Source organism: Ascaphus truei, chromosome 4, assembly GCF_040206685.1.
Source record: "Ascaphus truei isolate aAscTru1 chromosome 4, aAscTru1.hap1, whole genome shotgun sequence".
Lineage (NCBI taxonomy): Eukaryota > Metazoa > Chordata > Amphibia > Anura > Ascaphidae > Ascaphus > Ascaphus truei.
Window position 1 is genome coordinate 264,445,924 of NC_134486.1, and position 23,807 is coordinate 264,469,730.

Genomic DNA, 23,807 nt, shown 5'->3' on the forward strand with positions numbered 1-23,807 from the left:
CGGGCAAGAATATTTTATCAATTTTTACACGGTCAACCAAGAATTACACAACGATGAAATAATTTACGGAGTTGCACCCTCCCCCACACCTCCCTCAGTAAACTGAGCAAAAGGCATTTGGCTCCTTATCAACACCTCCACTCCCCCGGGCCATGGGACCTTAAACAAGAAAGTATCATTATGTTTGAGCCTTTTGTTCTTGGCCGAGAATTTACTTTGCCTGGTTTCACGCGCATGCGAATGCCTGAGAAGCCCTGCATACTAAATGGTCCATAACAGGATGCTAACAAGGAGTTAACTATCACGGGACTACCCACTTCCTGTTACGAAAACGGGTATTTAAGGAATTAGTGAAGTGAGTCTCCTATCACTTTAAGCCCTGACGAAGCATAGGTTCCTATGCGAAACGGCCCGTCGGTTTTAGATGACGTCATTCCTTTGACGTATGTGGGGGCGACCAGGATGAGGCCAGGAGAGTTGGTGTACCGTGTCTACCATCAGTCACGCGGCGGAACGGGTTGTATTAGACCTTGTCTTTTGACTTATACACCTTTCATGCCGGTTACACAGCCTTGTGTGAAGTGATACAGTACTACACAGCACTTTTGCGGGAGGCTGTTCATACGCACGACTTCCCACTACAGGGGATTGTGTATTTATATGTGCCCGATCCACAACTGTGTTAAGGTTGGAGTACACAGCACTTTTGCGGGAGGCTATTCATACCTACGGTTCCCCATTGTAGGGGATTTATTGTGTATGTATTTGCGCCCGATTTATAACAGTGGCAAGCTTGGAGTACAGATGTATGGGCATCCACTAGGTGTCTCTCCTATGTCAGCTTGGGACACTAGCAGCTATGATATACATCACTACTGCTAGGTTTACTCATATGTACCTTAGCTGATTGCTAGCTGCTATATATATACACCCTGCTCGTTCTGGCCCTTCAAGTCCCTATCAGTTTATACCCTAAGTATCATATATACTGGGAATCCATATATACTCTTTGTATACCTGATATATGGGACCTTGTTCTACACAGGTCACCACCCACCTCATGTTTTAATGCACTTCTCTCTCCCCACTTACCCCACACCCCCTGATGTTCCTTTCCCTTGTATATAAATAAACCTTTTTTGTTTTGCGTTGCGTAGCACAGGGCTATTGGCCCGGGACACATTGTGTGGTCCCTCCTACCTTTCTCTCGTGAGTGTAGCCGTGGGTTTCTTGCTCCACTGGGGGCTTCAACCCCCCCCCCCCTTTGGATTTATGTATCCATACTAAATGGTCTACAATGACTTCACTGCCAAAGTAAAATTCAAGAAGGCTCTTCCAGCAAATGTAAGGAGAACAATTATGGAGGAAGTGAAGTGCAATTTTAAAGCTACCAGTCTTCTTATGAAAACCGTGAGAGACAGCATCAATAGCCTTTTGAGGCATATAAGGACTCTTCCCTGGAGGTCCATAAACTTGTTTGAGGACTACTATTTATACATTTATTTACAAATAAAGATGCGCCGCCAATCTTTTTAATCTAAAAAAAACCAGTTGATTTTTTTTTCATTATTTCATTGTTTAATGCTTATTTTTTGTTTTGCATGTCTGGAGCTGGACAAAGACAATGTGCAGGACTGCCCCCCCCCCCCGTCCCTGGTGCAGGAAACTCTCCCAGCAATACTGCCAGGTAAGACACACAGTGCTCAAACCCATGCATGCCATGTCCCTTCCCCCCAAATCGTAAGGTACTGTAAACCTTTAGTCCTATTGTAACGTGCTGTAGCCCATGTCATGCATGCTTTGTCTCCTCCACTTCTTCCCCACCCCCCCCCCCCCATAGCAGAAGATACAAGGCACTGTAGTCATAATGTACTGCTTCCCATGTCATGCCCTTTATCCCAAAACACCCCAAAAATCTGGATTGAATAATGTACGGTGCGATTGTAAATATATAATATTGTCTCTTTCTTTACAGACCAAGATGTCCAAGAAGCACCATCCATAGAGAAGAAAAAGACAAGATTGTAAATTTGGCAGAAGAGGCGATGTATTTTTGTATTATGCATTTTTCCTTGGTTATCTAGAAAAATAAAAATTTTCATTCTTTATATATAATTTTTTGGTGTGTTCATGTTTTACTGTTTACACACTTACAGTAGTACAGGTACAGTACTACGCCGTACTGTACATAACATTGTAAAGGCATTTAGATATATCTAAATATCTGACATACAGTACAGTACCGTATACACTATATCAATCTTGAAATTAAGCAGCTTTTAGTGCTTAAATAGTGCTATAAAAAAATAAAGTACTGATGTGCAGTAGTTTAAATATATTATATATATATAAATACTGTTAATCTTTGACATACAGTACACTATAAAAATCTTTAAAATCCAGTACATACTGTAATGTAAAGTTCTAAATGCATTTAAATATATAAAAATGTCTCATTGAGATACTGTACAGTATACTGTAGCACATAAACAGTGCTTTTACTATATACAGTACTGTACTGTAGATACACAAAGAGCAGTACTTAATGTACAACAGATACAATTGACAATCACATACACGCGTGTGCAGAAATGTGATGACACGCATATGCATTTCAACAAAGTTCCAATTTAAAATAAACGCATGTGTGGATTATATATGTATTTTTGTATTATTCGTTTTAACTTTATTATCCTGGTCAAATAAAACATTTAATTAGTTAAAAATACGTTTTGTTGTGTGTGTTCATATTTTAAATCTTCTACAGTTCGAGAATTTTTGTATAACTAAAAGCTAAGGAGCCTCAGAAAGAACTTCTTTCCTATGTACTGTACTGTATATAGTATGAACTCATATTTTTAATCTTCACAATAACAATTACACACACACACTTGAAGTACTGTACGGGAATAAAAGACAGGTTGAATTGCAATTAGATTTTTTAAGACAACAACTTGCGTTCGCCCACTTGAGTTTCTCGACGGTATTGCAGACAACGCTAAAATGCAATTTTCTGCACTCGATCAAAACACTAGTAAACTTGCGTCTTAACGTGGGAAAATTTCAAGAAGTCTCGAGCCAACACAGGGTGTGCAAAGGAATACAACCCGTGAAATGATCGGATAACAGCCACTATATCTATTTTTTGCAGAAGTTTTTTTTTTCAACCGCAATTATATGATGGGAGTAAGAACTATCATGCAGGTTCATTGTGATGTGCGGGATCACTTTGTTTGCTTCATATTAATATAGAACAGCAAATAAAGGGAACGATTGTTCCTTTTAGGTTTGCAAACCTATTAATATACCGTGTTTTCTCTCATCATGCACTTTATCAATTAGATACTATTTTAGACAGAGAATTGACTTAATTTAGAAAGATCTATTGTTCATAGATGAGACACGGTCTCAATGTATTTGATTGAGTGATTTACTATATTATATGTAATTTTGTAGGGGAAATGTTGCCATGTGTGATATCTATATATATATATATTTAGATAAGTGACTAATTTATGTCAATAAATGGCATTTCAATGAGTGCACATCTACTGGGATGATTATTTTTCTGTCTCTATCTTTTTAATTAGTACTCCCACTGGAGTAGAAGTGTTTGTCTGTTGCCTCCACTGTTGGGACATTGGACGTGATCCAACACAAAATATCTGAGCTACGTTACATGTCTACATTCTAAGAAGTGTCTGGCCACAGGAGATTCCTCTTTCTCTAAGGTCATGTCAGACTTTTGTTGGTATAATCATTGTTTTATTCAATTGGAGGTCTGACTAACATAAAGGATCCCACATAGGGCATGGGTTGTGTATGCTTTAAAATGCCCTATCACCTGGTATAGAATCCTCTAAATGTAATCACCTTCCCACTCCGTGGGTTATTGAATTTCTCTCCCCGTATAATACTGTTGCAGTGACAGTAGTCTAAACATAGAAATTTCCCCTTCTTGTTAGTTAACAGTTCTTGCTGTTTAATGCCAGTTTCCATGTCGGCCATAACCAATTAGTCACCAAGATTTTTATCTTTCCAACTGGAAAGGTAGCTTGAATTTAGCCCAAGGGGAAAGTCAGGATTTTCAAATAGATGTGTCAGCCTACAGGGGGTAAAAAGCAATTTAAATTTGTGTGAAGAACTTAATAACTCAATAACTGGAAGTAGATAGTCAGTCACATACAGAGTTCTTAGTTGACCATAGAAGAGCCGATAGGCCAATCTTGTTCGAAAATGATGATTCGATATCGACCCAACATTTAATGCCCTTATCTAAATACCTTAAGGCAATCTGTCTAAGGTGTGTGACCAAGTAATAACGCCTTACATCTGGAACCGCAAGATCTCCTTGAAAGAGGTAGAGAATCCGCGGAAGGAAGTTCATTTTCATGGAGTTTATCAGACCAATCCAAGAAATATTTAAATTTGGACCATTGCCAGAGGTTATTTTTAAGCACACTTATTAATGAAATAGGTCTTTGTAGTTGGCCATTAGCTTAACTCCCAGATATGTAATTGCTCCCTGGCACCACCTGAAATTGAAATTAAATCATATCAATTTGATATCCTCCTTGACCAAATTTATATTTTGTTATTATTTATTTTAAAACCTGAGCTTTTTTTAAACACGTCTAATTCTTGAAATAGGTTTGAGATGGATGTAAAGGGTCTGGTGATGCACAATAAAATACTGTCTGCGTATAACGAGACTTTATATGAAGTATCTTTTATCTGTAAACCTCTAAATGTCTGGGATGGCCCTAATGAGTTAAATATTTTATCGGTACGTTACTGCCATTTATCCTATTGATAAACATAACGCATATCCACAAAGGTAATTTGCGTTACGATTCACTCACATAAACGCAAAAAATATCGCATTGATAACTTTTAACGGACACATGGCTTACTCCTATGTTAACGAGCCATTTACATAGCATCGTAGATCCTCAAACCTCCGTTCATGTTAGCGCATGGAAATAACGCTGCGATAACTGGGTCACACCGAAACCTGCTGTCACTGGCATCCAGACCATGATTATCATAGCGTTATTTCTGGGAATAGCTGACAAGCAATGTACTGAGTATAGTACTTAACCCTTTCATTACAAAAAGTTAGCTGTGTCATACAAAGATATATACGGTATATTAGGGATAATATACAGTTGTGTGAAAAAGAAAGTACACCCTCTTTGAAGTCCATGGTTTTACATATCAGGACATAATAACAATCATCTGTTCCTTAGCAGGTCTTAAAATACAGCCTCAGATGAAAACCAACACATGACATATTACACCGTGTCATGATTTATTTTACAAAAATAAAGCCAAAATGGAGAAGTCATGTTTGAAAAGCTAAGTACACCTTCTGATTCAATAGCTTGTAGAACCACCTTTAGCAGCAATAACTTGAAGGTTTTTAAATGCGTTGTTTCCTTGAAGGACAGTTTAAGATTGTAACCAGTGTGTAGTGTACAGAAATAACAATATCACAATATAACAATGCAAACACATTCATTTCTTTTATCCAATGTAATGGGTTATGTAATGGGATCTGGAAGGAGCTATTGCATTGATTCGGTGAGGCCAATAAAGACATCAATTATACCTCAATTCCCTTTAACTTGTAGAATATATGGTAGAAAGCAGCAACATTAATTATTTAACCCCTTCACTGTCAGAGGGGCCCACAATGCGGAGTGAGTAAAGGCACTGGCTGTAAAACAATGACACTAAGTGTGAAGCAGGGGAGCCTGGTTCAATTCCCGGTGTCAGCTCCTTGTGACCTTGGGCAGTCACTTTATCTCCCTGTGCCTCAGGCACCAAAAAAATAGATTGTAAGCTTATTTGGGTTTGTAATCGTTTTCTGTATGATTTTATAGTCTCTCACATCGTTGTGGAGGCATTTTGGCCCACTCTTCTTTACAACATTGCTTCAGTTCATTGAGGTTTGTGGGCATTTGTTTATGCACAGCTCTCTTAAGGTCCAGCCACAGCATTTCAATCGGGTTGAGGTCTGGACTTTGACTGGGCCATTACAACACCTTGATTCTTTTCTTTTTCAGCCAGTCTGTTGTAGATTTGCTGGTGTGCTTGGGATCATTGTCCTGTTGCATGACCCAATTTCAGCCAAGCTTTAGCTGTCGGACAGATGGCCTCACATTTGACTCTAGAATACTTTGGTATACACAGGAGTTCGTGGTCCACTCAATGACTGCAAGGTTCCCAGGTCCTGTGGCTGCAAAACAAGCCCAAATCATCACCCCTCCACCACCGTGCTTCACAGTTGGCATGTGTTTGTGCTGATATGCTGTGTTTGGTTTTCGCCAAACATTTCCACTTTGGTCTCGTCTGTCCAAAGGACATTGTTCCAGAAGTCTTGTGGTTTGTTCAGATGCAACTTTGCAAACCTAAGCCGTGCTGCCATGTTCTTTTTAGAGAGAAGAGGCTTTCTCCTGGCAACCCTTCCAAACAACCCATACTTGTTCAGTCTTTTTCTAATTGTACTGTCATGAATTTTAACATTTAACATGCCAACTGGGGCCTGTAGAGTCTGAGATGTAACTCTTGTTTTTTTTTGCAATTTCTCTGAGCATTGCACGGTCTGACCTTGGGGTGAATTTGCTGGGACGTCCACTATTGGGAAGATTGACAACTGTCTTGAATGTTTTCCAATTTTGAATAATCTTTCTCACTGTAGAATGATGGACTTTAAATTGTTTGGAAATGGCCTTATAACCCTTCCCAGATTGATGGGCAGGAACAATTGCTTCTCTAAGATCATTGCTGATGTGTTTCCTCCTTGGCATTGTGTTAACACACACCTGAATGCTCCAGACCAGCAAACTACTAAAACGATGGCTTTTATAGAGGTGTTCACACTTGCTGATGATCAATTAATCAAGGGCATTTGATTAGCAGCACCTGTCTGCTACTTAGCATCTTAATTCCCATGGAAGCAGTAAGGGTGTACTTAGTTTTTCACACACACCTTCTCCATTTTGGCTTTATTTTTGTTAAATAAATCATGACACTGTGTAATATGTCATGTGCTGTTCACCTGAGGTTGTATTTACCTAATTTTTAGACCTGCTAAGGAACAGATGATTGTTATTATGCCCTGATATGTAAAACCATGGAATTCAAAGAGGGTGTACTTTCTTTTTCACACAACTGTAAATGCTGAAAAGCCTCAAAACTATAGTATGGTTTTCAGTGATTAAAGTGAAAGTAGGCTATGTTTGTGTGATCTAATATGGTACACACTGTAATCATGACTATTAAATATGATTGCACAATACTGTACATCCATACATACCTCTACAATATTAATAAATAACTTTTAATAATGTAAAATTACAATAAATGAAAGGGCACTATAAATAATGAAAACACTTTAAGTGTAAATATGTTAGTTATTCATATTATAATACAGAAACGAGCATATTACAGGTTCTAGTAATATAGTCTGGACTGCTGCCAGTTGGATAGTCACTATGAACCGGGTGAGCAGCATGGAAAGATCTCCACTTTTCTGCAGTACTCATGGGTCCAGCCAGGATGTTTCCTCAGACTACAGCCCTGAGCCTTTGCATATTCTGCTTTAATATGGCCATCTTTTCCAAACCCACAAACAGCTGTACACATTTGGAGGTAGAGAGCGATAGGAAGAGAAAGAGACCTTGTGACATTTAGATTTTTTTTTAAATGCAGTGAAGTAAAGTTGGTAAAAATATAATTTATCACAGACAGTTATTACAGTGATTTAATGCACAGCAATTTCAGAGAAAATCTTAGTAGAAACGTGTGCACAGCAGACAACGATAGTCAAGAACAAGCCCATATTCTGTCAAAAAAAATAGTTTAACTCACAGCAGCATCTACTGATTGATTTATCGCACTTTTAGGAAAGGAATTAATAACATTGCAGTTAGAATAGTCAGAAATTGAACTACACTCTTCTCTGCTGGAAGGTTAGCATTCATGTTACAAGCCCCTGCAGCAGTAAAAGGCTGTGCTTATAGTGCCGGCGACGCGACAAAACAAATGCATTGCCGCCATCGCGTGCGCTGACGGAGCGATGGTTTGGTCGCGATCGCTGGAAGTCATCTCTAGTGTCGCCAGCACCATAAGCGTAGCCAAAGGAACAATGCAATGTTTGAGAAGGAAATAGTAGGTATTGCACACACTCCATCACCCATGTTAAACGTTTTTCTCCAAGGATTCAAATCAATGTTATACAGAGGATCCACGATTGGAGGGGGTGGGAGAGGCTGTCCAAAGTTATTCATGTAAATGGCTATTAAAAAATATAGTAGTATTGTAGAAGGGTAACGCATCCCCCCGTCTCTACTTTTGCTGCAAGAATGTCCAGCCTAAATGTTGGCAAGTGTATACATTTTTGTAAATAAAATGCAGAAGACTGGTTTACTTGATGTTGAAGTATCAGTCAGGCATATTAAGGTTCATCACGTAACTCCTTGTACAGTACGAATACTGTGGGTTAGGAACCCTCCTTGTACAGTACATCTGATTTTCCTGAAACAGTGCAAACAGGTCAACTTGTTATTGTTGCTTTATAAAGCAGTGTTTAAAGAGATGTTTACTGTTCTAAAGGACAGTAGCAAATCTTTAAACACTTCAATCTTTCTGTCATAACCATCATCTCACATTTAAGATGGCCGATTCCAGACTCCGGAGGTAGGTAGGTAGGGTGATGTTACATTTATTGTATTTATTTCAGTTTGTTCATATACAGTATATCTATAACATGTTGTCACTTCGTGTGTACTTTACCTTTGATCTATAATAGTGTGACAAGATAATGATATTGTGCCTTGAGTAACTTAGGTTTTTAAATGCGTTGTTTCCTTGAAGGACAGTTTAAGATTGTAACCAGTGTGTAGTGTACAGAAATAACAATATCACAATATAACAATGCAAACACATTCATTTCTTTTATCCAATGTAATGGGTTATGTAATGGGATCTGGAAGGAGCTATTGCATTGATTCGGTGAGGCCAATAAAGAAATCAATTATACCTCAATTCCCTTTAACTAGTAGAATATATGGTAGAAAGCAGCAACATTAATTATTTAACCCCTTCACTGTCAGAGGGGCCCACAATGCGGAGTGAGTGAGTAAAGGCACTGACTGTAAAACAATGACACTGAGTGTGAAGCAGGGGAGCCTGGTTCAATTCCCGGGGTCAGCTCCTTGTGACCTTGGGCAGTTACTTTATCTCCTTGTGAATCAGGCACCAAAAACATAGATTGTAAGCTTATTTGGGTTTGTAAAAATTCCCATGTGCTGCGTACCACGCACTATACTGTAATTGTGAAGCGCTTTGAGTCCCATTGGGAGAAAAATGCTATATGAAATAAAGTTATTATTTCAATGCCAATCCACCTAGCAGAAGAGTCATTAATAGTAATATGGGATATAAAATCATGAAAAGCTAAAAAATAGTTTATTTCTATATCATTATATTGCTGTATTAAAGCAGCATCACGCCAACAATTAGCATTGGTAGTGTATACTGATACAGGGTCTCTCTTTACACTTGATTTCCCAACTGTCCCATCTCAAAAATGGAGAAGAATATTTTTACTATGGGAAAAGAAACATACTGTACCATCATCATTACCAAAGCTACTCACTACGAGCCACTAGGTGAGACTCATGTACCACAGTGACGGACCTATCATTTATCAGTCGGGGTGAACGGCAGCAGAAGCTGCTTTACTATTGCGTTCCTTCCCAGAATGATTTTGTTAGTGCTTCATTCTTTTGTTAACACTTTCACTGCCCGAGGGGTCTGCAACACATTGCAAAAGTACAACTATTCCCTGCAGCATTTTTCAGGAGACCCTCAGCGTGATATTCTGCTTTGGGCCAGCTTCAATGTAGTGGCGGTTCTCATTTAACGGAGGATGAGCTCGTCCAGCACCGAATGAGGTTACCATATAGAGTTAATAAAGCATCCATTGAACACACAGACTTGTAGACATAGTTTGTTGTATTGCAATGTGGCCTCTTCAGTTTAAAATCAGTGCATTAAGGTGCAGCGCTCGTGTCCTGCAGGCATCTCGTGGACTTGCTTAATAGCATTCGGCGCCTACAGCGGAACTCTTGGTGCGCCATTGAGGGTCGCTCTTCTGCTCTTCCGAATCTGACTCAGATGTTTGCGAGATCGCAGTACTTTCACCCTCACTTCAAATACTTCCTGGATAGCCTTGCGAAAGCAATGGAAATTGTAGTCTATCAACCCTATGCAACAAAAACAAAAAAAAAGAAATATTGGAATGTTGAATTCAATAGTAATATTTTTTTTTTCAATTTTTTTTTATTGGGTTTTTCAGAGGGTAGGGTACAGCATAATATATCACAACAAACTGATACAGAAGTCATTAGTTAGTTTTAAACAACTTGACAACAGTAGAGCTTCCGCACAACCTGTTAGGATCCAGGAGTATCAAGCCCTCCTCTCCGTCCGGAGGGGGGGAGTCTATGGATCTGCACCCGTCTCTCCTTTTCAAGAGGAGAAAGGATAGATGAAAGGAAGAAAGAGGGGGGGGGAGGAGGGGAGTGGTATGGAGCGGCATAAGAGGGGGTCGCCCAAGGCCTGACATCCACCGAGCTCTAGAACAGAGTTTGAGACCTCTATGGGGGTTTAATCATATAGCCAAGCTTCCCAGGTTTTGTTGAATTTGTCTAGTTGATTTAATCGAGCTGATAGGAGTTCCATCAAAAGGACTTCCCTGATTCTGGTGAGGACCATCTCCCTGTTGGGTGGTCTAGTTTTTTTCCATTTTGCCACTATTGAGCGGCGGGCTGCCGTTAGTACAAAGAATGTTAATTTTTTGATCTGAGGAGGGAGGCCTTCAATAGAAACGTTACCCAACAGAAACGACACTGTGTCCAGTGGGACCTCCACCTCACTTATCTCCTCCACCATGGATCGGATCATTTCCCAAATAGGGCTTAACACGGGACAGGTCCACAGTATGTGTACCAGGTCTCCCTGCTGGCCGCATCCCCTCCAACAGAGGTCTGACAGGCCAGGGAAGGCCTGGCTCAGCCTACTCGGGGTGAGGTACCAGTGGAATAAAATGTTGTATATATTTTCCTTGATGGTGGTACAAATTGAGGTTTTGGTTGCGGCCTCCCAGATATCCTCCCAGTCTTCTCTATCTATTTATATATTGAGGTCTGCAGTCCACTTAAGCATATAGCTATGGTTGACGGGTATCAGGGCACGTGCTAGTCCCATATAAATCCCAGAGAACAGACCCTTCCGATATGCTCCTACTGCACATATCTTTTCAAAGTTAGAGGGGTTTTCAAACTTGGAGTTGTGGGAGATCGTTGTTAAGAACTGTCTAATCTGGAGGAAAGCGAATAGGGGGAGAACCCCGGGGGCATATTTCTCCTGTGCTTCGGAGAATTTCATAGGCCGTCCTTTGATTAGCAGATTGGACACTTTTGTTAAATTGGCTGCTTTGAACAGTCAAGTCCCTAGAACTTCAATCCGGGGGGGGGGGGGGGGGGAGTCCGGATTGCCAAACAGGGGGGTCAGAATTGAAGGGGAAGATGATAAGCCAAATTTAGTTCTTGTTTTTGACCATATCCCCCATGTACACCTCTTTGCTCCCAGGCCCATCCTGCCCGGCATTGTCTCCCGCCCCCCCTCCCGCCCACAAAAGGGAATGGAGGGGGGAGAGATGTAGGAGGCCTCAATCTCCAACCAGCTGCACGACGCTGGGTCATTATTCCATGTGGCCACCTGTTTTAGGTGGGCTGCAAGGTAGTATTTGGAAATATCTGGTACTCCCAGACCTCCACTCTCTCTTGGTGCCATCATAATCGATCGTGCCACTCTTGGCTTTTTCTCATTCCAGATAAATTGGAGTATATTATTTTGGATATTTTTGAGATCAGCTCCTGGGACCTGGACTGGGAGTGTTTGGAATAGATACAGAATTCTGGGGAGGACATTCATTTTTACTGAAGCAACTCTACCCAGCCAGGAGATATGGTGTTCGTTCCAGCTCTGTAGGTCTCCTTTAATTTTAGCAAATAGAGGGGGGAAGTTATGCTTAAACAATATCTCATATGAGTTCGTAATTTTAATTCTGAGGTATCGAACATAGGAGGAGTTCCATTTATAACGGAAATTAATTTGTAATAGTTTTACCTCGGCTGGTGTCAGGGATACATTTAGGGCTTCAGATTTGTCATTATTGATTTTGTATCCGGACACCTGGCCGAATTTTTCTAATTGTGATTGAAGGTTGGGGAGGGACGTCAAGGGTTCCGCCAGAGACAATATTACATCGGCGGCGAACAGGGATATCTTGTATTCCTCTTGACCTATTTTGATTCCCTTTATATTGATATATTTTCAGATGGTGGCCACCAGGGGCTCTATCGATAAGGCAAAGAGGAGAGGGGACAAGGGGCAGCCATGTCTGGTACCATTTTTTATTATTACGGGACTTGAGCCTCCGCCCGGGAGCTTTACCAATGCAGACGGGTTTTTATACAGAGCTCTGATTCCCTCGAGGAAAGGACCTCGGAAGCCAAATTTGATCAGAGTGTGATCTAAGAAGTCCCATCTAATTCTGTCAAATACTTTTTCAGCATCGAGGCTCAAAATAAAGGCCTTTGTTTTAGAGAGGTGTACATGGTTGATGTTTATAATTTTACGTGTGTTGTCCGACGCTTGTCTACCCATGACAAAGCCGACCTGGTCTTTGTGGATCAAGCTCGGGATTATTGGATTTAGTCTATTGGCCAAAATTTTGCTGTATATTTTCAGGTCTGAATTAAGAAGGGAGATCGGTCTGTAGCTGCCACAATTTAGTGGATCCTTACCCTCTTTATGGATTATTGCTAGGTTCGCTAGGGACATTGAGGGAGGAATATCTTCCCCTTTCATAAAAGAGTTGAAAACTTCTACTAGGTGTGGGATCAGCACTGCCTTAAATTTCTTGTAATAAAGATTAGAGAAACCATCTGGGCCCGGGGTCTTGTTTGTTTTTAATTGTGTTAGAACTTCCAGTATTTCACCGGCGTTTATTTCCTCATTTAATTTTAGGGCGGTTTCTTCTGAGAGGGCCGGTAGGCTGCATTCCTCTAGATATTTTGTGATAACCGTCAACCCGGACTTTGCGTTCTTGGGGAGGGGTTCAGGTTATAAAGTTTAGTATAGTAGTCTGCAAATTCTCGGGCAATTTCGCTCTCTTTGAGTGTTTTGGAACCGGATTTCGTCCGAATTGCAGTAATTTGGGATTTAACCCTAAAACCTCTTAATTTATTGGCCAGTATCCGGTCAGCCTTATTGCCCTTGTCGTAATATCTCTGTTTTGTCCACCTCATCAAGTTGGACGGCTTTTAATTCCATCCTCGCTGTGTTAAGTTTTTTGTATAGCTGTTTTGTCGGCTTGTTTTTGTGTTCAGATTCTAGCGATCGAACCTTTTCTGATAATTCTTTATATATCCTCTCCTTTTTTTTTCTTTTGGAATGACGCAATGGAAATGAGGGAATCTCGGATTGTTGTCTTATGGGCCTCCCAAAGCGTTGCTGGAGAACTTACTGAGCCCTTGTTCAAAACAAAACACTCTGAGATTTTTTGTGATACCGAATTGATTACCTCTGGAGAGTTTAGCAGAGCATCATTTAGTTTCCACTGGTGGCGGGTTTTCTTAAAGAAAGGCAAAGAGAGCGACAAGTCAATGGGGGCATGGTCAGACCAGGATATAAGGCCAATATTAGACTGGGAGGATGCCTGGAGGGCTTCTTTGGTACCTAGAAAGAAATCAATCCTCGAGTAGGACTGATGGGGGGTGGAGAAGAATGTGTAGTCTCTCTGTCCCTCATGCTGTAACCTCCAGATGTCAAACAAGGAAAAGTCCCTGAGAACATCTTTAAGGTTTTTAGCATTAATGAGGGTGGACTTCGGTGGTGCTGTGCCCTGTGTGCTGGCTCTATCAAGATCTGGCGAGTTTACCATGTTAAAGTCTCTTGCCAGGATAAGTGGTATATATCTTGTTTTACTCACTTTTTCGAGGACTGATCTGAGGAAGGGTATTTGTCCTTCATTGGGCGCATAGATGTTCACTAGGGTGATTGGCGATCCTGCAAGAGAACCTGAAAGTATTAAGTATCTTCCCTCTGGATCTGCACTGGACGATTCAAGAGTAAATGGGGTATTGTGACGAAACAAAATAGCAACTCTTCGTTTTTTAAATCTACAAGAGGCAAAAAATGCCTGTGGGTATATATTGCTGAACGTATTGGGCGGCGTTGAGGTGTTGAAATGTGTCTCCTGTAAGAAGATGATGTCCCCTTTTAGTGTATTTATCTCCTGCAGGGCCAATCTACGCTTCGGTACCGAGTTAAGCCCCTTTACATTAATCGATACTAATTTTATATCTTGAGCAATAGACATATTTTTGTCTGAGTCTTCTTAACCAGGTTAGCGACTACTTTCCCAAGGCAGTCAACCCTCTCTTTTCTTTGGGGGAGAAACCCACTGCACTTTGGCTTTCCAGCACCAACGTCCTCCCAGGGCGGAGCCGCCAGGGGGGAGAGGGTTCCTCGGTGGGGGGAAGGGGTGTGGGGCGGGGGGGGGGGGGGAGACAGTAAGAAGGGAAAAGTAGGAAGTAGATGAGTATGCTGCAGGACGCAGTGTGTCAGGGCACAGCCAAAGATGATCAGGATAACAGCTTGTGGTTAAAAGGTAATCTTTATTCGAACATCATGGTGCAGACAGAGGAATGGAGGGTAGCTCTTACGCGTTTCACGCCTAGCTGGCGCTTCGTCAGAGAGTGAAAATGTTATGCTGGGACCCCCTTAATATAGTGCTTCTAATTATGGTTCAAATTATTCACAGCCGCGGCTCCGTTGGCCGGAAGTGACGAAACCGGAAGTTGAAAACCGGAAGTGACGCGACGGACTCCATGCAAGGAATGGTTGTTTACAAGCTAGATTTGTAGTCATGGAGACCGCAGCGTCATCCTTCGGTATCAATGAGGGGAAAATGTTACTCACGGACCCAGCATTATCACCCCACCATACAGAAAAATACATCAACGGTGGTGGTTTAAAAACAATAGTTAAAATATAATAACTATGCATATACTGAAGGACTCAGTAGTTTATAGATGGAATGTTACCCATAATGTATGATTGCACTGATGTGATTAGAGCTTTTTTAGAGCTTTATAGAGCTTTTTGGATTTGTTGAAAGTCAATAAGGAATTAATGCAATAATAACAAATCTATAATCTCTTGTTGGTTGTTTGGATGCAATCTAGCAATCATAAATAATGGGTTCGTATATTGGTGAGCTAAATACCAAGTTTTACATAAAAAAGTGCAATTGAAACAGTTATACATATCTGATTAGTATTTTTACAGATATTAAAAAACAACTTAATGGCAATATTGATTCAATGGATTTGTTCATATTTTAAGATAATATTATAGTTGTTTTCAATAGTGATTAAGGAGCATAAACACAATATATAAATGAGAAGCAAACATATAAGTCAATGTATAGTTGTTTAGAGTCTGATGGTCTATTACACATACACATATTAGTTTCTATGTTTACACATTGAATTTATATGAATTGAATTGTTAACAAAAGAAACACATTGACAGAAAGAATATTTATATTTCACAAAAAATGTTTTAGCTCCCAATCCGTGTTTATACCCCCGGGTGCCAGAGACCCGAGGGTATAAATCCAGAACATTTCTCTCTGGTTCAGTATGTTCTCTCTATTACCTCCTCTTCTATGTTTTGGGATATGCTCTAGAGCACTGAATGTGAAAGTATCAATGGAGCCTCTTGGACAATTTGTGAAGTGCTTTGACACTGGTAAGTTAGGATCTTTCTTTTTTGTGAAGTGCTCTGAAATTCTTACTTTTAAAGGTCTGATAGTCCTCCCGATGTAGGTACTGCCACAAGCACAGTTGAGTTTATATACAACATAGTTAGTGGAACATGTCATAAAATGTTTTAACTTATATTTTTGATTAGTATGTTTACTAGTAACTAAGGATAATGGTGTTGCATATTTACAATATGTGCATTTGCCACATTTGTGAAAACCTTTTGGGAGACTATCTTGAGATATATTTTGTCCTGCAGAAAATAAACTTGGAGATAAATGATATCCTATGGTTTTTGCCTTTTTGTATACAAATTTCGGTAGGTTATTTGTAACTAATTTTAGTCCTTTGTCTAACTGCAAAACCCTCCAATGTTTTTCAATAATGTTTTTGATTTTTATGGCTTGATTGCTAAAGGTAGTGATGAAGAGTGGGGTTTCAGATTCAGATACTGCAGTAGTGTTATTTGTAGTGTTTTTCTTCCGTTTTGGATTTTTTAGAAGATCCAAGCGATTTGATTGTAATGCATGTATGAAGGCAGAGTGGATATCTTTTTCCAGATATCCTCTGTTTCTGAACCTCTCACTCAGTATCTCCGACTGTTGTATGAAGGCTTCTTCAGTAGAACAAAGTCTTCTCAGTCGGAGATATTGACCTTTGGGTATGCCTCTTAGCAGGGGTCTTGGATGACTACTGTTTGCTCTTAGAAGAGAGTTGCGGGCATTGGTTTTACGGAATAGATTCGTTTGAATTGTACAATTCACATCAATGAATAATTTGATATCCAAAAAGTCTATATGATTGATGTTTACTGAGGATGTGAATTTTAAATTAAAAATATTATCGTTCAAATAGTTAATGAAGGCAGCTAGTGCCTACCGAAATTTGTATACAAAAAGGCAAAAACCATAGGATATCATTTATCTCCAAGTTTATTTTCTGCAGGACAAAATATATCTCAAGATAGTCTCCCAAAAGGTTTTCACAAATGTGGCAAATGCACATATTGTAAATATGCAACACCATTATTCTTAGTTACTAGTAAACATACTAATCTAAAATATAAGTTAAAACATTTTATGACATGTTCCACTAACTATGTTGTATATAAACTCAACTGTGCTTGTGGCAGTACCTACATCAGGAGGACTATCAGACCTTTAAAAGTAAGAATTTCAGAGCACTTACGATCTATAAAAAAGAAAGATCCTAACTTACCAGTGTCAAAGCACTTCACAAATTGTCCAAGAGGCTCCATTGATACTTTCACATTCAGTGCTCTAGAGCATATCCCAAAACATAGAAGAGGAGGTAATAGAGAGAACATACTGAACCAGAGAGAAATGTTCTGGATTTATACCCTCGGGTCTCTGGCACCCGGGGGTATAAACACGGATTGGGAGCTAAAACATTTTTTGTGAGTTATAAATATTCTTTCTGTCAATGTGTTTCTTTTGTTAACAATTCAATTCATATAAATTCAATGTGTAAACATAGAAACTAATATGTGTATGTGTAATAGACCATCAGACTCTAAACAACTATACATTGACTTATATGTTTGCTTCTCATTTATATATTGTGTTTATGCTCCTTAATCACTATTGAAAACAACTATAATATTATCTTAAAATATGAACAAATCCATTGAATCAATATTGCCATTAAGTTGTTTTTTAATATCTGTAAAAATACTAATCAGATATGTATAACTGTTTCAATTGCACTTTTTTATGTAAAACTTGGTATTTAGCTCACCAATATACGAACCCATTATTTATGATTGCTAGATTGCATCCAAACAACCAACAAGAGATTATAGATTTGTTATTATTGCATTAATTCCTTATTGACTTTCAACAAATCCAAAAAGCTCTATAAAGCTCTAAAAAAGCTCTAATCACATCAGTGCAATCATACATTATGGGTAACATTCCATCTATAAACTACTGAGTCCTTCAGTATATGCATAGTTATTATATTTTAACTATTGTTTTTAAACCACCACCGTTGATGTATTTTTCTGTATGGTGGGGTGATAATGCTGGGTCCGTGAGTAACATTTTCCCCTCATTGATACCGAAGGATGACGCTGCGGTCTCCATGACTACAAATCTAGCTTGTAAACAACCATTCCTTGCATGGAGTCCGTCGCGTCACTTCCGTTTTTCAACTTCCGGTTTCGTCACTTCCGGCCAACGGAGCCGCGGCTGTGAATAATTTGAACCATAATTAGAAGCACTATATTAAGGGGGTCCCAGCATAACATTTTCACTCTCTGACGAAGCGCCAGCTAGGCGTGAAACGCGTAAGAGCTACCCTCCATTCCTCTGTCTGCACCATGATGTTCGAATAAAGATTACCTTTTAACCACAAGCTGTTATCCTGATCATCTTTGGCTGTGCCCTGACACACTGCGTCCTGCAGCATACTCATCTACTCATCATTATCACGGATGCACGCCACCAACAAGAAGAAGACAGGCTTTTCTCATGTGAGTGTTTTATCCTTTTCTTTGCTGGAAGGTGTATTATCAAGGTGGTTGCAAGCGTGTGTGACATTGTCCTCATTAGGAGTAATGTGGTGGAGCTAATCATTCTCCACTCACAGCACCCCTAGGACTTTAATATATATGTCCTATACACAACGCTCACCTATACACTTATCACTCACATTTATATCAGACGCCTGCATCACTATATCTTCAATCAAGAAATTCTATATGGACATTATTACAAGTATTCCTCTACAGTCATTCTGAGCACTATTGAGGAACTTTGTTCCTCTACTGAAAAGTAGGAAGTAGATGGGCTATGGATTAGCCCTAATGGCGAAGGATGTGGGCATAAGGCCCTTGGAGATCTTCTCGTGCGAACAGACACCGGCACTCCCCGGGGGAAAGCCGAGCCCCCTCTTCCATATAGTCTGGCCACACCCAGACACCCAATTACATACATATAAAGCATAATTGTGGATGTGATAAACCTAAACATAACATTTCAACCTTTTCTTAATAACCTTTTAACTAGAGTACACTCGAGGAGAGAATCTCAGATAGCGGTTCATTGGTAGGAGCGATTCTATTATCCAAAGGAGCTGTGGGAGCCCAGGAGGGGAGGGCGGGAAAGAGGAGGAGGAAAATGAAAATGGGGGGGGGGGGAGGAAGGGAGGGGGGAAGGGGAGGGAGGGAGGAGAGGGGAGGCATCCCCAGAAGAGTAAAACACATATCAACCCTATATCAGATTTAACCGAATAACACAATAGATTCCCATCCGGGACAGCGCCATGGGCTCGAATTTTTGCTAACCGCAGGTCTGTGAGGCGTGTTGGGGAGGGACGCGGGAAGCGGGAAGGAGTGGAAGGAAAGAGGGGGAGGGGGGAAGAGGGGGAAGGGGGGAGGGGAGGAGGGGGAAGGGAGGAGGGGTAAGGGAGGGGGAGGGGTAAGGGGGGGGAGAGGAGGGTGGGAGGAGGGGGTGGAGAGGGGTGAAGGGGGTGGAGAGGGGGGATGGGGGTGGAGAGGGGCGAGGAGGGGGAAGGGGGGGAGGTAGCAGACGGGGCGCAAGGGGGAGGAGGAAAAGGAGGGGGGGCAACAGGCGAGGGGGAAACAGATTTCTGTATTACCTATTACATTTTAAACTTTTCTCTCATGATTCAAGCTTATGTATATACTTAACACTTAACACAATTCCCAGGAGGGGATGGGGGTCGGCAGCGGGAAATCCCCCGGTGCTCTGTGAGCCAGAATGTGTTATGAAGAGCCACAAAGGTGTCGGAAACCCTGAACCCCCCGCGGACACGAACCTCCCCCCCACCCCTGATCGATCACTCGGGTTCGAGGGGGACACCTGCGTCTAATCAAACCCGTGAGTTCCAGGCTCTACCATGAGGTACAGTTCCTAATGCAGCATCCGCTCCTTCCGAATCCTCGCCATAGGCCCCAGCGTCCCGGACCCCCCCCCCCCCGCCTCCCACAGGCGGCAGGGCTCTGGTGCCACCCGCCCCCCACCCACCGGGGTGATCAAACCAGCGAGGCTCGTATACTTGCGGGACAGATCATGGTCGACTGATTAGTCGAGAGACTTTTCTGCAATTCTTTCAGAGGCGCGTCTCTGTCTTTCTTGCTCTTGTGGGTCTCTTCTCTGTCGCTCCTTCTTCGCGGTTTCGGGCAACGTGAGGCCCAGGTCTTTGAGAAGCCTTGTTGTGTCCTCTGGGTAGGAGAGTGTGTAGAATTTGCCATTCTGGGGAACGATGATTTTGAAAGGGAATCCCCATCTATACCGGATTCCCTTGCTTCGCAGTAGTTCAGTGAGCGGTTTCAACTCTCTTCTGCGGTCGATCGTGGATCTGGAGAGATCGCTGTAGATTTGGAGTAGCGAACCACGAAAGAGTAATTCAGACTTTTTACGACTTGCAGACAGAATTAGCTCTTTTATGCGGTAGGAGTGAAATTTCACCAAAATGTCTCTCGTCCTCTTGGGGTCTGTGTGCTTTGGGCCTGGAGCCCTATGGGCCCTGTCAATTTCAATTGAGCATCTGTTCAAGGTAGGGACAAGTTATATGAACAGGTCCTTCAGGAAATCTTCCAGGAGGTCAGTTGTAACTTCTTCGGGGATATAGCAAATGCGGAGGTTTTGTCTCCTCTCTCGGTTCTCCTGGTCTTCCACCTGATCCTTTAGAGCTCTCAGTTCGAGTCCCAGTCGGGACATGTCATCTTCCATAGCAGATTGCGACACCCCCACCTCTTCCACTCTGCATTCTACTGCTTCCATTCGTTTCGCCAGAGTGTGTATTTCAGCTTTCATATCTTTTATTGCTGCTGCCAAATCCTCTTGAAAGCCTCTACGCATGCGAGAGAATAGGTCTTCCATATAGTCCCTGTCAAGGGTTCCCTTCTCTCGACCATACTACCCTAGGGGGGGGAAGGGTTCTAGTGTCTCTGGAACACCTGTGGCGGCGCTATCTTAAGAGGGTTCACATGGCGGAGAGGGATGCAGCCCTGGTTGAAAAAAGTTGAGACGCTCTGATTGCTGGAGGTGCACTGCTCTATATTCCCTACCACTAGCTAGTGGGATCCATGTAAGGCCCACATCATTGTTAGCTAAAAGCTGGTAAGTGTATGAGAAATAGTCAAATGCTGAACTAAGGAGGACTGAGCAACTGCTTGTCGGTCGCGCTACTGACGTCATACCCGACGCGCGTTTCGTTCCTGCTACAGAACTTCTTCGGGGGTAGGCGGATCTCTGTTCCTGATGGCTTTAAGTAGGCACAGCGTTGCCATAGCAACCCTTAGCGTCGCTACGGAGCCTGTGAATATGGCGCGAAAATCAAATAGCCAATCCGGGACCGGTATAGCAGTAAATACCCTAGTAAAAAAAGCGGACTCCTATTGATCCTTGAAATGTTAAAAGGAAGAAGGGGGGGGGGGGGGGAAATTAAACATTCCAAATAAACGAGGGCTAAAAGAAACTCTGGTGGAGCAGATACCACAATGATCCTTATGTTTATGACTTACGTATTTGACTGTGACTGTTACATAGAAATAGGTGACACTAGTGGATTGAAGCTGGGATAGGTTTCAACCACATCTTAAATAAGTTATGGTGAGTAAAAAAGTGACAAAAAACATCCACCTTATACAGTAGCAAACAGCAAATTAAAATATCACTTGTGAGCACATTCACATGTCTCAGATCAGTCTACAGCAATGCTTTTCACCATTAGCTCCTAGCATACAGTGCTTCCACTGCAGCAAGGTATTCTGGGAAGTGACATACAAATGACCGTAAGGCCGCGTTTATAGTGGGCGCGCGCAACAGAGCACGTGGCGTCACGTGCACCTGTCCCTCGCGCAAAACCGGTACTGAGGTCCGAGGCAACGGGGAGGCATGGCCGTGACATCACGTGAGCGGTTCGCGCTCATTGGCTGAACGGCGCACATGATCTGGCCGTCGCGCAACAAACTGTTGTCTGTCCGAGAATCGCGCGGTCGCGCACTCTGTGGCCTGCCTCAGAGGTACGCCCTTTTGGTCGCGGCCACTATAAAAACGCGGCCTAAGATGTCACCTTTTGCTTCAAATCCATCATGACGTGGACCCCTATAAGCTTATACCAACTGCATAAAACGTTGACAGAGAGGTATATCCTGGCAGTAGTCTAGGAGTAATTGTGATGGAACAATCAATCAGTTAATGGAAGCTTTTTCTTAAAGGTAGTTTTATCAACATCAAGTTAAGCAACACTGAATTGACAACAACCATTTAATGTTTTTTTCCCCCTAAATATTTATACACTATAATACTTTTGTTCTAGGTTTTGCCACTGAGCTTCTAACAGCTCAATGTAATGCCTTGAGCTGGCTTAGCTCATAGAATGCAGCACCATGAAATAGAGATTATGCATGTGTCAAATGGTGTCTGCAATCACTTTCTTTTAATGCTTATTTAGTACATCTGGTTGGAATATTCCTTTTTCAAATGAACTTGCTGCTCTCTACAGAGATAATGAATGTCAGCATCCACATCTAGGACCCAAAGTACCTCGTACCTAGCTACAGATTGGTTGCATTTCAGTTTTGTTTGGTGCCCACTTTCTCTGTCCCTTAAAGCAGCAATTCATGCTGCTTGTTTTTTATTTGCACATTTACCTGAACCGTGGGGGCCTGCGGAGCTGAACCGTGGGGGCCTGCGGAGCTGAACCGTGGGGGCCTGCGGAGCTGAACCGTGGGGGCCTGCGGAGCTGAACCGTGGGGGCCTGCGGAGCTGAACCGTGGGGGCCTGCGGAGCTGAACCGTGGGGGCCTGCGGAGCTAATTTGTGGTCCCCTGATGCCTGGGGAGCTGCCAGGTTTACGATTACTGATCTGTTTTGTCCACTGGAAAAGAATATTTGCCGGATGGACACAAAATGGCCCAGAGTTCAAGGATGGCTCCCACAGCCACTAGAAAGTTGCGATGTCACATTACAACTCTCTATTTGTGACCCTGCGGCTGTGTTGTTCATTTTTCTGTTAAAACAGGCATTAAACATCTGCAAATATCATGGGAAGTGGAGTTCAAGGACTGCAGATGAACTCTGAGGGGCCTCTTGTTTCAGGTAAACTTTAAATTAAAAAACATTGTAGGAAGGATTGCGGCTTTAATCCAGAGATGATATCAAGTGTAAGAGTCTGTCTTCAAGTAACTAATCTGTCATTTATGCTGAGGGGTGGAATGAGGTTTCGACTGACAGCTTGTAGTTTAAATATGGTTTTCAATATTGCATTTTTGCCAAGATCTCTAAGCAACAAATAGTTTCGTTTATACTTTGGCTAGACCATCATATCAGTACTCTTTAGCACACATAAAATATGAGGATACCAACATTTTCATATCAAGCTCCTATTGTTTTTCCAATAAAAAACATAGCAACAATAGACATAGTTTCTTTGCCGTTATAGGTTTCTAGAAAGAATCCCATTAGCATAGCACTTGCAATTTTACTTGAGTAAACCTACATAAGGCTTTACACAATTTGAGATCAAGTGCCAACATTGGGATCAGCATATCCCTTCAGTCCCAAAATGTTTCTGCCGCTTAATCTGAAAAGATCTCATCAACAAAAACGGTCAATCTGTAATCTGAATAGGCTGTAAATTCCAGCTACTAAACATGACCCAATATGCCTCCTGTAGATTTGCTGATCTATATTTTCACATGAATACTGGACTTGCTGTGAGGTTTCTTTTGTGTATCTGACTTTCTTTTGTGTATCAGACTGGCAGGCTGGGCACAGCCACATTCAGAGCACCCAGCACAGTATTATTAATAGCACAGCACAGATAACACCCACTTGGTTAGGCAAATTCTAGATCTTTATATCTACTGTTGGAAAGACTGACATTCTGTAGGAGACGTGTTATCAGT

The 23,807-nt window shown here is 41.6% G+C and overlaps 1 protein-coding gene across 2 annotated transcripts in view; it reads right to left on the reverse strand.

Moving 5' to 3' along the window:
• Nucleotides 1-7,685: 7,685 nt before the first annotated feature.
• Nucleotides 7,686-23,807, reverse strand: part of RRAGD (Ras related GTP binding D) — a 51,342-nt gene continuing 35,220 nt past the window's right edge. The window contains exons 7-8 of one of the 2 annotated variants that reach the window (XM_075597447.1): nt 14,069-14,145; nt 10,140-10,274 (exon numbers count right to left, since the gene is read on the reverse strand). In XM_075597447.1, coding sequence (XP_075453562.1) covers nt 10,269-10,274; nt 14,069-14,145 — 83 coding nt within the window. In that variant the 3' untranslated portion in view covers nt 10,140-10,268. Of the gene's footprint in view, nt 10,275-14,068; nt 14,146-23,807 lie in introns of both variants that reach the window. The other variant, XM_075597446.1, reaches the window with a different exon arrangement.